The 14,790-nt window shown below is 39.6% G+C and overlaps 2 protein-coding genes across 2 annotated transcripts; both read right to left on the reverse strand.

The window, feature by feature from the left end:
• Nucleotides 1-360: 360 nt before the first annotated feature.
• On the reverse strand, nt 361-2,499 carry LOC107175451 (uncharacterized). Its single transcript, XM_052440465.1, has one exon. The coding sequence runs from the start codon at nt 2,497-2,499 to the stop codon at nt 361-363; it is 2,139 nt and encodes a 712-aa protein (XP_052296425.1).
• A 2,319-nt stretch (nt 2,500-4,818) lies between these two features.
• LOC102609274 (disease resistance protein RGA2-like) lies at nt 4,819-9,485 on the reverse strand. Its single transcript, XM_052440419.1, has one exon. It carries the CDS (start codon nt 9,358-9,360, stop codon nt 4,954-4,956), a length of 4,407 nt encoding a protein of 1,468 aa, XP_052296379.1. The 5' UTR covers nt 9,361-9,485; the 3' UTR covers nt 4,819-4,953.
• Nucleotides 9,486-14,790: the final 5,305 nt, after the last annotated feature.

The raw sequence follows: 14,790 nt of genomic DNA on the forward strand, positions 1-14,790 counted from the left end.
CGAATGACCAGCAGCTAAAGTTACGAAGATTCTACCAAGGCAAGTAAGTGTCTACTTCTGCTCGGTCAACGAATGACCAGCAGCTAAAGTTACGAAGATTCTACCAAGGCAAGTAAGTGCCTACTTCTGCCGGTCAACGCAAGACCAGCAGCTAACTCTACAAGAAATCTACTAAAGCAAATGCCTACTTCAGCTCGGTCAACGAAGGACCAGCAGTTAATCCTACGAAAATTTTACTAAGATACAATCTATGAGCAAAAACCGAACAAGAAAGCAAATAAAGAGCATTTAAAAATCTTTGTATAAATGTTCAATTGTTTACAAAACAAATGCAAATCTAGAGTCTATACAAAAATAGGCTCAAAGCTTAGCAGAGTTAACGGCTCCAGCGGCTGAAGGATCAGCGAGCCCGGGAAGTGAGGGATCAGCAACATCAGGAGGTGGGAGATCAGCAATACCGGGAGGAGGAGGCATGGACCCTTGACCCACTTCGAAAGTACGTCCCCCAGCATCCCCCTCTTCCACCCCATCCGAAGGAACCTCCACCCGATCCTGCTCACCCTGCTCCTTATCTCCCTGGCCGGCCCCAGCCATATATCTCTCCACCCCAGTCTCCAGCTTGCTCATATCGAGCTCGGGGTATTCTTCCGCGAGCACAGACATGATGCACTTATAGCTGAAAGCAACCCCGGAGTCATACTCAGCATCCAGCCGATCGTCCACATCAGCGGATTTGCCTTTCTCTTCAGCCAGCTGGTCACTCAGGGATTTGATCTCTCCCTCAAGGGCGGTCCTCAGAGTATCTCTCTCACTTTGAGTAGCCTGAAGATTGGACTTCAGATCACTCAACTCGCCCTCAAGCTTGTAGGAAGTGGACTCAGCAACCGCAACTTTCTCCTCCAGCTCCGTAATCTGCTTGTTCAGCTCGGCTAGTTTCTCCTTGGAGCGGTCAGCAGATTCAGCTTTCCTTTTCAACTCCTGATTGTCAGCTTGAAGCTTCTTCTCATGACGCGCGGACCCGGTCTTGTAGCACGAGACCATTGTGGCCAGCCTGAAGGAGACTCTCTGAACAGAAGCAGCCAACTCGGAGAGGCTCATGCTCTCGATGTCCTTCACCATCTTAGGCCCAACTGATTTTTTATAATCCTTCTGATATGGACTCAGGTAATCACCTTGATCTCGAGATGGGAGAGGAGAAGATCGGTCCCCAGATTGCAAGCTGATCTGAGGACTCTTGTCAGAGGTTTTCTCCCCACCACTCTTACGAGGGGGAGGAGGAGGCAGAGCAGGAACAGGCGCCTTGGAAGGACCGACGGTAGGTTTCTTCGGAGGAGGAGGAGGATTGCTGGAGCTGCTCGGGGCCCGACTACGCTTCCTGCTCATCGCGCTGAGGATCTTGTTATCCATGCCAGCGGCTATATCCACTAGCCCCGAACCGACCAAGTTTGTTGGAGACAGGAGGTCTTGGCAAGTAGAAGCGTTCACCATAGCAGTCTCCACCTGAAGCAAGGGTCGATCTTCAAGCCCCCCGATCAAACCCCATGACTCTGAAATAACAAACAAGGTTAAAGAACCCAATAAGTGGCAGTTTGAAAAAGAATACAGGCAAAAAAATGAACGACCTGGGGTGACAAACTGCGTTGGTAGGTAAAGATCACCACCCAACGAACGAAGTGCTGAACACCACTTTCCCCCAGCAAAGAAGAATTTGTTCTTCCAATTCTTGCACGAGGAGGGGAAACCGGTGATTGGCTTTCTCTTTGCAGAACTGGACATGAAGTAGTACCAGCCCGCCTCCCTTGGGCTGCTCCGCAGCTGATACAAATGCTTCACTTCAACAAGGGAAGGCTCCTCCAACCCGCACCTCTCCCACAACACAAACATAGCCGATAGAACCCTCCACCCGTTCGGGTGTAGCTGACCTGGGGCCAGGTGCATACCTCCCAGTATCTTGGCAAAATAACGCTGAAGGGGCAGCCGAGCTCCTAGTTTAAAACTCTCTAGGTGCATCGTCATATACCCCCGCGGAGGCCGACTAGGAACGTCACCCTTCCCAGGGATTACAAGAAGAACATCGTTGGGGATGTTGTAGAGATTCCTAAGTTTAAATAGATCGGTGGGGGTGGTGGCACAAGCCATGAAATCAATAGGGTAGGAATCAGCCTCCACCCTATGGCCTAGGTTCCTTTTCTGAGCAGGTCTGCTCGGTCCGGAACTGCTCCCCTCACCATCACTAACTCCTTCAGGGACTCCAACCCCACCAGAACTGTTATTCTCACCAGAGCCCGACGCAGGCCCACCTCTATTCCCTACAAGCTCTAGTTCGGGGGAAGGAGAGATAACCAAAGGGCGTGGGTATTCAAGGGTATCCTTGCCATAGGAAGGACCTACACTGCTGGAGGGGCCTAAGTAATCAGTGGGTATTGGCACATTGAGGCCCGAGTCCCCTGACTCTTCATCACCCTCATCAACAATTAACTTCCTCTTCCGATTTGACATACCGAAATCCCCAAAAGAAAGCAGAGAAAACTCGAGTATATGGACACAAAGAAGGCAACACAGAACCCAATCAACAACAACCAGAGGAAAATGTTAAAGACTATACCTGGAATAGACTGACACTGATAGCGCTGCCGTGACAGAGAAAACACCCGGCGAATGGATACTCCGGACGCTGGAAGTGTGAGCAAAGTTGAGAGAAAATTTGGTTAACGGCGGAGAAACGAATAGCAAGATAAGGATGACTCCAGTCTAGGGATTTGAAACGAAAAAGGGGAAATAGAAGCATTTAAGTGATGGGATATGCCAGCTCACCCCCCCATATATCGAGGATGGATAGCCCGTCGTTTCAAATTTCAAATACGAAGAGTCTGGAGATGCCACGTCACCAACCGTTACAAGAGGCCAGGTTAGAAGTAAGCCCAGGTATGCTATGGGCAGGTTCACTTAGGCCCACGCTCAGGTCGGAGTCTCCTCAGTAGAGAAATGGTACATCAGGTCAGGCCCGTCTCAATAAAAAGAGGATCAGATGAGAAGCTCCCCGGGCTTGTGAGATTTGACCATCAGTTTCTACTCTTAACTCATTTCACTCGCCAGACCAGAAACTGGGGGACTGGTGTTGAGTACATAAAGGCACCAGGTCGGCCATGCTACTGGTTCCGCCCTGGCACGGATCGTTTCAGCTATATGGTACGAGCAGAACACGGGGTTAAACAGGAGCCGACCCGAGATGAATGCGACCAGGAAAACATACCGCCCAGAAGTATACGCCGAGCCGATACTCATCCCCAGGAAAGCGGGAACACGATCTCACAAAATCGCGGTAGTTGCGCTTCTCCCAGAACGGTTGAAGGACACGCGAGATCCACGTTTGCCCACAATCTAACAGTTAGAGTCCCATGAGGGGCTACCACCACCCGAAAAAGGAGGGATAAGGAGCAAACGAAAAACGTGGGACAAAGGGCGGCTATAAAAGAGAAAGACATCGAAGAAGACAGGACAGAAAAACTGAGAGAGGGGAAACGCTGCCAAATTGCAACCAGGCCATTTCCTTACAAATTTCTTAAATCCATATTACCCTGTTTTCCCGTAAACACCTTGTGCTAACTTAGGCATCGGAGGGTTTACGCCGGCAAAACCACCGGCGTCTCTGATCCGTTTTTGCTGAACGCAGGTCTAGTGAGAGAGGGAAGGGCGATTCCAACCCCAGTGGTTCGAGTGACAGTTGATAACACAAACGTTGGTGACAGAATCTGATCGGTCCAAGGGCGAGCAGATTTCAGCATCAACAGTATTTATTAAAATTAACAGCGATGGCACAGAAAAAATTAATTCAAGAACTCGCCTATAGTGCATTAATTTAAAATAATTTGTAATGCAGTCCAGCCCTTGAGTGTTTAATTAGCAATTGGAAACTACTTTTACTGCACAACGCCATTAAAAGAACATGATAATGTTGTTGCTGATGAGGCAGATGGTAATTCTTATGGTGATATTTTTATTGGGGTTGTCGTGGGGATTTGATAATGGTGTACGAAAATTACGTAATAAAGTGCTTTTAATAAATCATGCTCGGTTTACTATTAATTAATCAAATTTAATTTACTCAAATTACTCCTGTACGCGATCAAAATAATTTTAATTCCATATATATATATATATATATATATATAGAGAGAGAGAGAGAGAGAGAGAGAGAGAGAGAGAGAGAGAGAGAGAGAGAGAAATGTTCAAATCTGGAATTTTAAAGTACGAGATAGTCTAGAAAATGTGATTTTAAAGGCTTAAAACTACAAGCCTTTAAAACTGTGTTGTTTTTAAGTTTTCCGAACTTTCTTTCACTTTAAAATTTCGAACCAGAAAACTACTATATATGTGTGTGTGTGTGTGTGTGTGTGTGTGTGTGTGTGTGTGTGTGTGTGTGTGTGTATGTATATGTATATGTATATATGCGCAAACACACACACATACAAAAAATGTAAATAACTTTCAGATATAAAATATTTAAAATAGATGAAACAATGCTAATCTAGCGAATCCAGTCATAATAATTTGATTTTCACTTATATTAATTATGTCGAATCATGCTATTTTAATGAAGAGCACTCGATGTATATATATATATATATATATATCCAACAGGTAAAATTTCAAAACATTATTTACCAAAGTCCGATGAAGAGAATCCATATACACTGACACACTCATATATATATATATATATGTATATATATAACCGTACATCGGAAGGATAGATAAAAGAAATTGAAGTTTCAACAGCCGAATAATGCAAACTCATTTTAAAAAAGCATTCTATTGTTTAATTAAAAAATTCGAAAACGGATTATATACATGATAAAGACTCACCGACACCTAACCATATTAATTTAAAATTATTTTCAACTGATAGTTGAATTTTGAAATTACATACAAAAACACGCCTTCGTCCTCTGTTCAGACATTAAAAACCCATTTACCATCTATTACAACATGAGGTATATGGGATAACAAGTCCCAATATTGTCCTCCATCCTTTATGCACCTCTCTGCTATCAACGGACAGCGATAGATACTTAATTGCAAAAGTGAGGGAGGCAGGCCCTTCTCTGGAAAGTTTTTGAGCTTGGGACAATTCTCGATTGTCAATTTAGTGAGGTATTGAAGATCAACTATTGAAGAAGGTAGGCGTTCTAGATTTGGAAAATTGGAAATCTGCAGAGATGTTAGAGAGGCAGGAAGAGGAAATGACACCATGTCGTCATCAAATCCACTGATTGTGAGTTCTTGCAGAGAGGAGAATCTGTGAAATCCCCGGCCCCACTCAATCATTGACTTCCAAATCTCCATATTACCATTAATCTGCAGTGAACGAATGTTGGTGGGAAGGCCATCTTCTTCAAGGCTTGGAAGCTCACCTCCTACTATTGTTAATTCTTGAAGAGACTTCAGACTGTGCAATCCCCTGGGCAAGGCCTCTAGTCTCTCGCACCAACTGATCGTGAGCTTAGTCAGTTTCGCACAAGGCAATCCCCCTTCGGGAAAGGACTCCAGATTTCCACAAAGCGATATTTTTATCTCTTGAAGCTGGCGGAGATTGTGTAAACCACTCGGTAAAATTTTCAGATTTTTACAATTAGAAATGCGGATTGTTTCAAGAGATGTGTTGTTGTCCAACCTTTCTGCTATTGACTCCAGCTTTGAACAACTAAGAACATTAAGTACCTTAAGAGACGGAGGTAGATTGCCAACTTCAAGGGACTCAAGCGTGGCAGGTAACTCATTTTTTGAAAATACACATGTCAGAGATGGACATCTGTGAATTCCTAAGTGCTCAAGAAGAGATGAGGTATACCTTCTGCTGCTGCTACTGCTGCTACACTGGATGCCCTCTTCCACTGTCAAAGTCCTTATATTATCACAATTCTGGATGTCCAATCTCTTAAGGCTCGGTGGTAGCTGGACTTCAGCAATATATCTCAACGAATGGCAACGCGAAATCGTCAAGATCTCGAGAGATGAATTGGCGTCGCACATCCATGCCTCTGGTAGCAATTTCAGTGCATCACAACCGCAAATCTCCATTTTTCTCAACTTGGAAGGCAGAGCAACCGTAGGAAAGGAAACAAGGGAACTGCAGTTGTAGATTTCTATCTCTCTCAAGGAACTGAGGCTGAGCGATGATTGTGGCAGCTTCACAAGGCCTTCGCAATGACTCAATTCTAGATATTCAAGTCTGCATGACAACTCGCAGAGCTGCTGTTGGTCTTTCTCTTCTTCCGCCACCAAGGATTGAAGTTTGGAACAGTTTGTAATCATCAGTCTTTTGAGAGAGCAAATGTCTTGCAGTAATCCATTATGACTCTTCCATATATATGTTTCATTTTTAATATTTTTTATCTCCAATTCTTCCAATTTTGGTAGCTGTGGCTTCAATGGCCCTGCGAGAAACACTTGATTTGATGTATCTTTACAAGCCACCGAATTCTGTGAACAGATATGATCGGTTGCACTTCTCCACACAACCTTTTTACATCCACCAATTTTCAATTTGCAAAAAGCTGGAAGACTCGTAACTGAAGCAAACAATGCTTCACATCCTTCAATAACAAGCATCTCTAATGCAGGAGGGTGTTCTAGAAATGTTCCTTGCAATTTAGAACAATTTATAATATGAAGCTCTCTCAATTTAAGAAACCCTTCAACTCCCTGACTGGATCCATAAGGAATCCAGTCTTCCCATTCTTGCATGTCTTCAAAACGAAGAGTCTCCAAGCATAGAAAAGGAATTAGAGAATCATTCCCATAGAACTCTGAACCCAACCTCTTTACTCTGCTCATTCCACGCACTGCAAGATGCTTTAAAGAGGGCAGTTGGCCGACTGACGGCAGGGCAGTACACATGTCACAATTTTCAAATTTTAGGGTCACCAAATTTGAGAACGAGGAATCTCCTAACCAAGTTGGAAATTTTGTACCTCCATAGCCACTGATAACAAATTGTTCCAGATTTTCATGAGGTTTTAGCATGTCGAGCACATCCTTTTCAGTTTCTGCTTCCCTTGAAGATGAACCATCAGTGCTGCATGTCCATCGAAGCATTAACACTTTAAGATTCTTCTTTCCATCCAATTGAGCCTCCTTCGCATCACCAATGTATTTCACGTTCTCCAATTTTGAAATCTTAAGTCTCCCTTTAAGATGCATCAACGACTTTAGCTCTTGTAATCTAGAACCGCTATCTTTTCCCACAACAAAATTATACAACGTCCGAAGATGAATCAACTTACCAACTCCTAGTGGCATTTTCTCTAATGAATTTGTATTTAAATTATTGAGATGATGCAATTTGACGAGGTTTCCCATGTCTGCACATAACTTCTTCAGTCGCCGACAGCCCTTCAATAGAAGGGTGTGCAAATTGTAAAGCTTGTTGACTGATTCAGGCAGAGTTCTAATCTCAGTTCCAGATAGGTTAAGGTACCTTAAATACCTCAAATCACCGATTGAATCCGGTAGCTCAAAGATGCGATAACCACGCAGAGAGAAGACCCTCAAGCGCTGTAGTCTGAACAAAATAGGAAGAATGCTATGAGCCAAGTATCCACGCGAACTATTTGACAATGTTACCGGTAAAAAAGTTCGCAAATGGTGGATATCATGCAAGTCCTCAAACCTTTGAACGCCATCACAATATCCGCGAATGTATGAAAGGTGACGAAAATTTTTGGAAAAGCTTTGTTGCTTGTTAACCTCTGAGGTATACTCCATTGTGAAGTATATCTCCCCTGCAGCCCAATGGGCAAGGTCGTTGACAAGGTCGTGCATCACAAATCGTGATTTATTGTTGCTTGATTGCTGGAAAAAAGATCTTGAACGTAGCTCTTGAAAGAACTTTCGACCTAGATCTTCATTAGGATTCCCACTCTCTTTGTGATCCAAAAAACCCAAAGCACACCATAAAAAAATTATCTCCTCCTCTTCAAATTCATAATGCTTTGGAAACAATGAGCAGTATGCAAAGCATTGTTTCAAAGTTGGAGGAAGATAATAATAGCTCACTGCAAGGGCTGGTATAATGCGACATCTCTCTTCTGGTAATTCCCATGTCTTGCTACTGAGCACACCTTCCCACTCACGTCTATCATGTTTTCCACGTAAAAGACCTCCCAGTGTTTTTGCTGCCAAGGGCAAGCCGTTGCATTTGATCACTATCTTTTTGCCAACGTCCTCCAATGACATGTGTGAACTGAAATCTGTTGTCCCCAAAGAGTGCTGAGCGAACACTAACAGACAGTCCTCAGTTGACAAGTTTTTCAGTTCATAAGCTTGATCCGGGCTCATGATTTTGGCAACCTCTTGATTGCGAGTGGTGACAACAATCTTACTTCCTTCTGCGCCAGCTTCAAATGGAAGGCTGAGGTCAACCCAATCATTGTAATTATCATTCCACACGTCATCTAAAACAAGTAGAAATTTCTTTCCAAACAATTGTTTCTTCAATTTCTCTTGAAGCAAATTTAAGTCGTGATTATCCAAATTCTGGTCAGTAGCAATGCAATTTAGGATTGATTTTGTAAGCCTGATAACATCAAAATCATCAGAGACGCAAGTCCATGCCTTGAGATCAAAATGGTCTTGCACTTGCTTATCATTATAGACAAGCTGAGCAAGAGTGGTCTTACCCAGCCCGCCCATACCTATAATAGGAATAACAGAGAATCCACCATCATTTCTTGAATCATCCTTCAACAACAATTCAACAATTTCCTTCTTTTCTGTTTCCCTCCCATATACCTTGGCTTCATTCACCAAAGAGGTTGTGGGTAGTCTTTGAATGTCTTTTTTGGACCTCTCAGCTGAACTTACGTTCAAACCCAGTGAGTCTTTCTGTGTTACAATATCTTGAAATCTGTCGTTGATCTCTTTGATTTTGGACATCATGGTGTAATCGAACTGAATCGATTGTGGAGTAAAACTGGTGCAGCAAGTAGGAATGAGCTTCCGAAACTTACTTGTTCTCGAATGACTGCAACTGGGTTGATCATGAGCCGCAGCTGCTTCTTGATTTCCAAGCACCAACTTCATCCGAAAAGCCTCAGTTTGAAACTCATCCAACAAGTCTTCAACATCAAAAGCCAAGTTCTGAAGCTCGCCAAGCCACAACTTCACAGACTGATCAGTCCTCTTCTTCTCCTCAGCATCTTCAAGCACCGCCTTGATCAACATCAACATATTCTTCCACTTCTTTAGGTCGGCCTGGATTTGCTCTTGGCGTGCAAACAACCGAATCCCCTCTGAAGCTAACTTTTGGACCAGCAACTCAACGGACGCCGTCAGGATTGCCTCTCCAATGATTGACATTTTTTTTTTTTTTTTGGGTGTGCAAAGAAAGAAACAGAACTTTGAGTTTTGGAAAACAAAAATGGGAAAATTGAACAGTAAGTGGGAAGGTTCGAGCAGAATGCTTTTAACAAGTCTTCCACTTGTTTATTCCGACAAAGTGGAAACAAAAACAGAGGCCACCACCCGTTGATAAATCAAAACGTATCTCTCTCTCTCTCTCTCTCTCTCTCTCTCTCTCTCTTTACTATATAATTACTTTATTTCCTTTTAGTTGACAAAAATTAAAATACTTGAAATAATTAACGCTAATTAAATAATTGTCTTACATCACCAAACTCCTTTTTTTTTATCATTAAGAGGTTAATTAATTGCGGGCAGAGCAAGTTGAGTTTTAAAAAGGCGAAGCATCCCGTCCCAAAACAAAGAATCTTGCCGTTGGCCGGCAGGATTAATATTACTTTTAACAACAATCACAGCCAATTGGGAATTTATTAAGAGGCTAATTAATTACTGAGGGAAGTGTTATGGCAAACATATTCCGCGAGATTTGCGGCATTTTAAGCTTCATAGAGACCATAATAAAAAATTACTTGAAATATAAGAAAAGGAATTAGCAGGATTCACGCACGACCAAATCCACATGGACAGAACAATGGATTATAAGGAAATACAAGTGCATGAACCTATTCCCTTGATTATTGGCTAAGGATGATTTCGCTAATGCTTTCAAGGATGAAATAGAACAGAGATCAAAAAAAAAAAAAAAAAGGTAAGTTAAGTCGATGCAAAAAATGAGCAAGCTTCGCACATGCATGCATGTGTCTGACTGACAGAACGTGGCTTGGATCAAGGATCAATGAAGGAAACATAAACTTATAATTGTTATAATGCAAGCATCAAAATATTCGACAACTTTGCGGTTCACGGAATATTGGGAAAATATACAAATAATAAAGACACCACAAGTTAAGCAGATCAAATAAACAGGGGAAATAACTGATCAATTTAATTCTTTGTGCAACATGACTTCATTAATCCTACAGCAACAGAGAAAATATGCCTACATGACTTCATTAATCCTACAGCAACAGAGAAAATATGCCTACATGACTTCATTAATCCTACAGGCGTGGTACTATCACCATGCAACATTACATTAATGCTGAGTGTCTGGTGAAGAAAATCATAACCGACCAATACGACAGGGAATGGTCGCGTTTTGGTGATTGGCTTTGTTTAAGTGAAACGACAAGGAAAACGGCGTTTTGGTGGGCTTTATAATTACTCACTAAACGACCTCACGAAATGCCGTTTCAGCTTTAATAAGTCACAAGCCTTACACGTGCTAAAGCCAAGTCGTTAAAGTCTGTTATTTCACCCGCATATCACGTGAGCTTTTGGGCTTAGTTAGAATCAATTGCAGAGCTGTTAAAACAGCGGGTTCCGGTATAACAAACAGAGAGTGGCTGTGAGTTATAAAAGGAGAAATAGGGATCACATTTGAGGGATCTTGATCTGTGTGTGATGTGATCTGAAAAGCTCGGCAATTCTTGTTGATAATCAATAAAAGCTGATCATATTGTTTCTCCGTGGATGTAGGCTGATGCAAATCAGCTGAACCACGTTAAATCATCTTGTTCTTGATTCTTTCATTACTCTTTCTCGAATTTCATCTTTGGTTCTGTTTGGTTAAAGTTGATTAGACATTATCCTGATTCAACTTCGCAAGCATCTTGGTTGGTTTGATTTAAAGATCTTGGGCTGTAATTTGGGGTTGCTTCAGTTCTTGAGCACACAAATTGCAACAACAATTCCTCATCAATCAATTTTGATAGTATATGATATTAAAAACATCGGTTCCATAATTTTATGTAATTTCGTAGAAAAGATATAATTGATTTGAGTTAGTTTGACATATAAAGAAAGAGGAATGGGGAATGATATCACTGTGGCGTTTGATGAGTAATGATAGACAACAAATATGGATCATGTAATAATGAAATATGTATTTACAGAAAAAAAATTGGCAATAAAATGATGCTTTAAAAATTTAATATTACTTGCTAGAAAATAATGTGACAATTAAAAGTAAAAGATGTATATTGAATGCTTCGAGTTTATGGATATTGAATGCTTCGAGTTTATTTTATCACTTCCCTAATCATTTTGTAACTACATCTTAAATAGAAGTTCAATTAATTTTGACCAATAATTTTAGAGAATGTTGAGAAGAGATTTGATTTTGTATACAAAAAATATTAGAGATGAGATGAGTTAAAATCAATTACAACAACAACAATAAGAATATATTTTGTAAAAGCCCCAAATACATATAATATAAATTTAGTTTTGAATTAAGTAATTATTAATTTATATAGAAGAGAGCCTTATAGGAAAGTAGGAATTTTTAAAAAGAGATTTGCGAAGGAAAAAGTTTACTTTGGTTTAGTTTGTGAAGGTTAAAGTAATTGAAAGCAATGCAATTGAAGGAAATATAAACTTTTAATTTTTACAAAGTAATCACTAAAATATTTGACAAGTTTGAGATGTTAAAAAAGCTAGGAAAATAGAGAAATAATGAAGACCCTACAAGTTGCAGAGCAAATAAACAAAGGAAAACAGGGCAAATATTTATTTTTTGCAAAAAGAATAAAAGCACAGTCTGCTATTATTACTGTTGAATGTTAGCTAATTAAGATAAGGCTATTGTATATATAGACACAAACACACGCGTATTGGGATGTCATAGGCCTTAAAAGATAAAGCTAAAAATTAATCCCACATCTAAAGAGAAAAACAGTAGCTAGAACAGAATCTATGTTTTGGTGTCTTAATTTTTAAGCTCAAACAATTAGTAGTATACAAAATGCATGATAGAACACAGAACTCATATTTTAGCAGCAATCCTCAGCTCATTGGCCATTAGTTCAGAATGACAATTCTTATTAGTCAAAGAATCAAAATGATTTTTAGTTGTATATGAATAGAGCAGTAGATCAATAAATAATTGAAGACTTGCTTTTGCCATTGAACCATGCCGATGGCTATTTGAAGACTACAGCTTAGCTCTACCATTCCAAGTAAGCAACTCAGCTGCCCAAAGAATGCCAAGCCATCAAGACTATACCAAGATACAACATCAAGAATTACATACAGGCCGTCACATATTACATTTCTCCTCTGTTCTAAGAGAGATTTATGAGCCCATGCAGTAGGAGTAATTAATTAATTTATCCAGTTCAGTAATCATTCCTCATTTGCTTCAAATCCAAATCCAGTGCTCTACCATTTATTATGACGCACGGTAAATTGGTTAGCAAGTGTCGATATTGTCCTCCATCCTTTGTGTACATTTCTTCTAATAAGGGACTACCCGACATCTCTAATCGCCAAAGAGAGGCAGGCAGGCCCTTCTCTGAAAAGTACTTGAGCTTGGGACAATTACAGAGTTTCAATGAAATAAGGTTTTGATGATCAGCAATTGAAGAAGACAGGCGTTCCAAATTTGGTAAATCAACAATCACCAAATATGCTAGAGTGGCAGGAAGAGGAAGGGTGGCTCCTAATCCCAATCTTGATTTAGAACTGCCTATGTAACATGTGTCATTCTACATTCTTGCAATGCCATTTCTTGTTATGGCAGCAGCGTTCTTTCATCATGGCATCACAAGCAAATGTTTAATTTGAAGACTTGCTTTGCCAAGAAAAATAAGGAGAGCAAAGGTAATTAATTTTGGTGTGATGAATATTTTTATGGGTGTACTAAGGAAAATAAAGATAAAAGAAGGAATGTTATTGAGGAGAATTTTGATATTTACAAAAGTGTTCAAAGAAAAAGTGATCTGTTGGAATCTACTTGCTGGTGCACATAATAAAAGGGCATTCTAAGTAAATCTAAAACTACAAATAGTCTCACTCTTTGAATAATATTCTTCAATCAATTCTGTTATTTCAAAATAAAAAAATCCATCTCTTTATTACTTTCCAACTAGTCATATTGATGTGTTAATAATTATGAAGAACCAATGTAATTTATATGATATTAGAAGCCCTTTAGCATATTAACCCGAATGTGCCTAATATAGCTAAATCAACATCCAGCTCATTAGAGTGCTGGTGGTTGTCGAAGCCAACAAAAATAAATTCTTACTCTAAATAAATTGTGTATAGTGATTGAACAGGGTTGTGTCCACAGAGATTGGTAATTATTTAAATCCTTTTGAAACGCAAAACATAAAATGGGGATTTTGTTGACAATAATAAAAATCAAATTAAAATAATAAGAATGCAAATTAAAGTTGTGATTCAAATTGGAGAAAACTCTGGTTGAAGGAATTAACTCAATTTGATTTGACTACTGATCATTGATTCAAATATAGATTATTATTACTCATGAATAGACCAGTTATAGCTACTGAGATCCTCTAAAAGCCAATTTCTCCTTAACTAGTCGATAACCAAGGTACGACCGTTGGTTATTTCCCTAATCAATAGACAACCCTAGATACAATCATAGGATTTAATCAATTGACAGCTTGAAAACCAGAGAGACCCAAATCCTAATCAACACATATGATGATTCATTTAAATTAGATTGTTTATTCTCACAACACAACTCTCTGCTATGTTATTTGTCACAAACATTAAATTCTTCATACGGTGAATCCTTTAATTGACAATAGATTAAGTTGATAATTAAATAGTGGCCAATTACCTAATTAACAAACATGATCATGAAAATAATACAGAGAATAAATAAATACCCAAAAAGCAATAAAACAATTAAAGCACAAGAAAGATCTCACAGTAGTGATGAATCAAAGCTTCATTATCCTTCAATCAGAAAAAGAAGTTTAGTTCTTCATAAAGAGAAGAGAAAAATTAGATCTAGGGTTTCTTTCTTTTCCTCCAATCCCCATCCTCCCTTTTTCACAATAGATTCCTCCCTTAAATACTCTCTCTCTCTTCTCCTCTAGAATTCTATTTAAAATAAAATACTAATATCTGAAATATTAAATTCGTAATTACAAAAATAACTAAAAATACAAAACACGTTAAACTAAAAACTGCAGGTTCGCATTTGACAGCACGCGCCCACGCCTTATCAATAAAGTTCTTCTGCCGCTCATAATTTCTCCAAGAGAACAATCATCCTTAAACATCATCTTGTAACTCAATTTTATCACTAATCAATAGAATTGCACCTACAAAAGTAAAACACAAGTAAATCACTATTATTAAGTGCAAAACATCGATATTAAGGGAAGTAAACAATGCAAAACTAGTGCATAAAGTGCACTCTAACAAGTGCCATTATATATATTGAAAAAGAAACTAATACAAAAAACTAAAGATTAATTGACACTGAATCATGTTGGATATTTAGTTGTTAATTATGATGGGAATATAATCTTGGTCTTTTGATTATCATCTAGTTAATGCATGTGC

This window comes from Citrus sinensis, chromosome 5 (genome assembly GCF_022201045.2).
Source record: "Citrus sinensis cultivar Valencia sweet orange chromosome 5, DVS_A1.0, whole genome shotgun sequence".
NCBI classification, from domain to species: domain Eukaryota; kingdom Viridiplantae; phylum Streptophyta; class Magnoliopsida; order Sapindales; family Rutaceae; genus Citrus; species Citrus sinensis.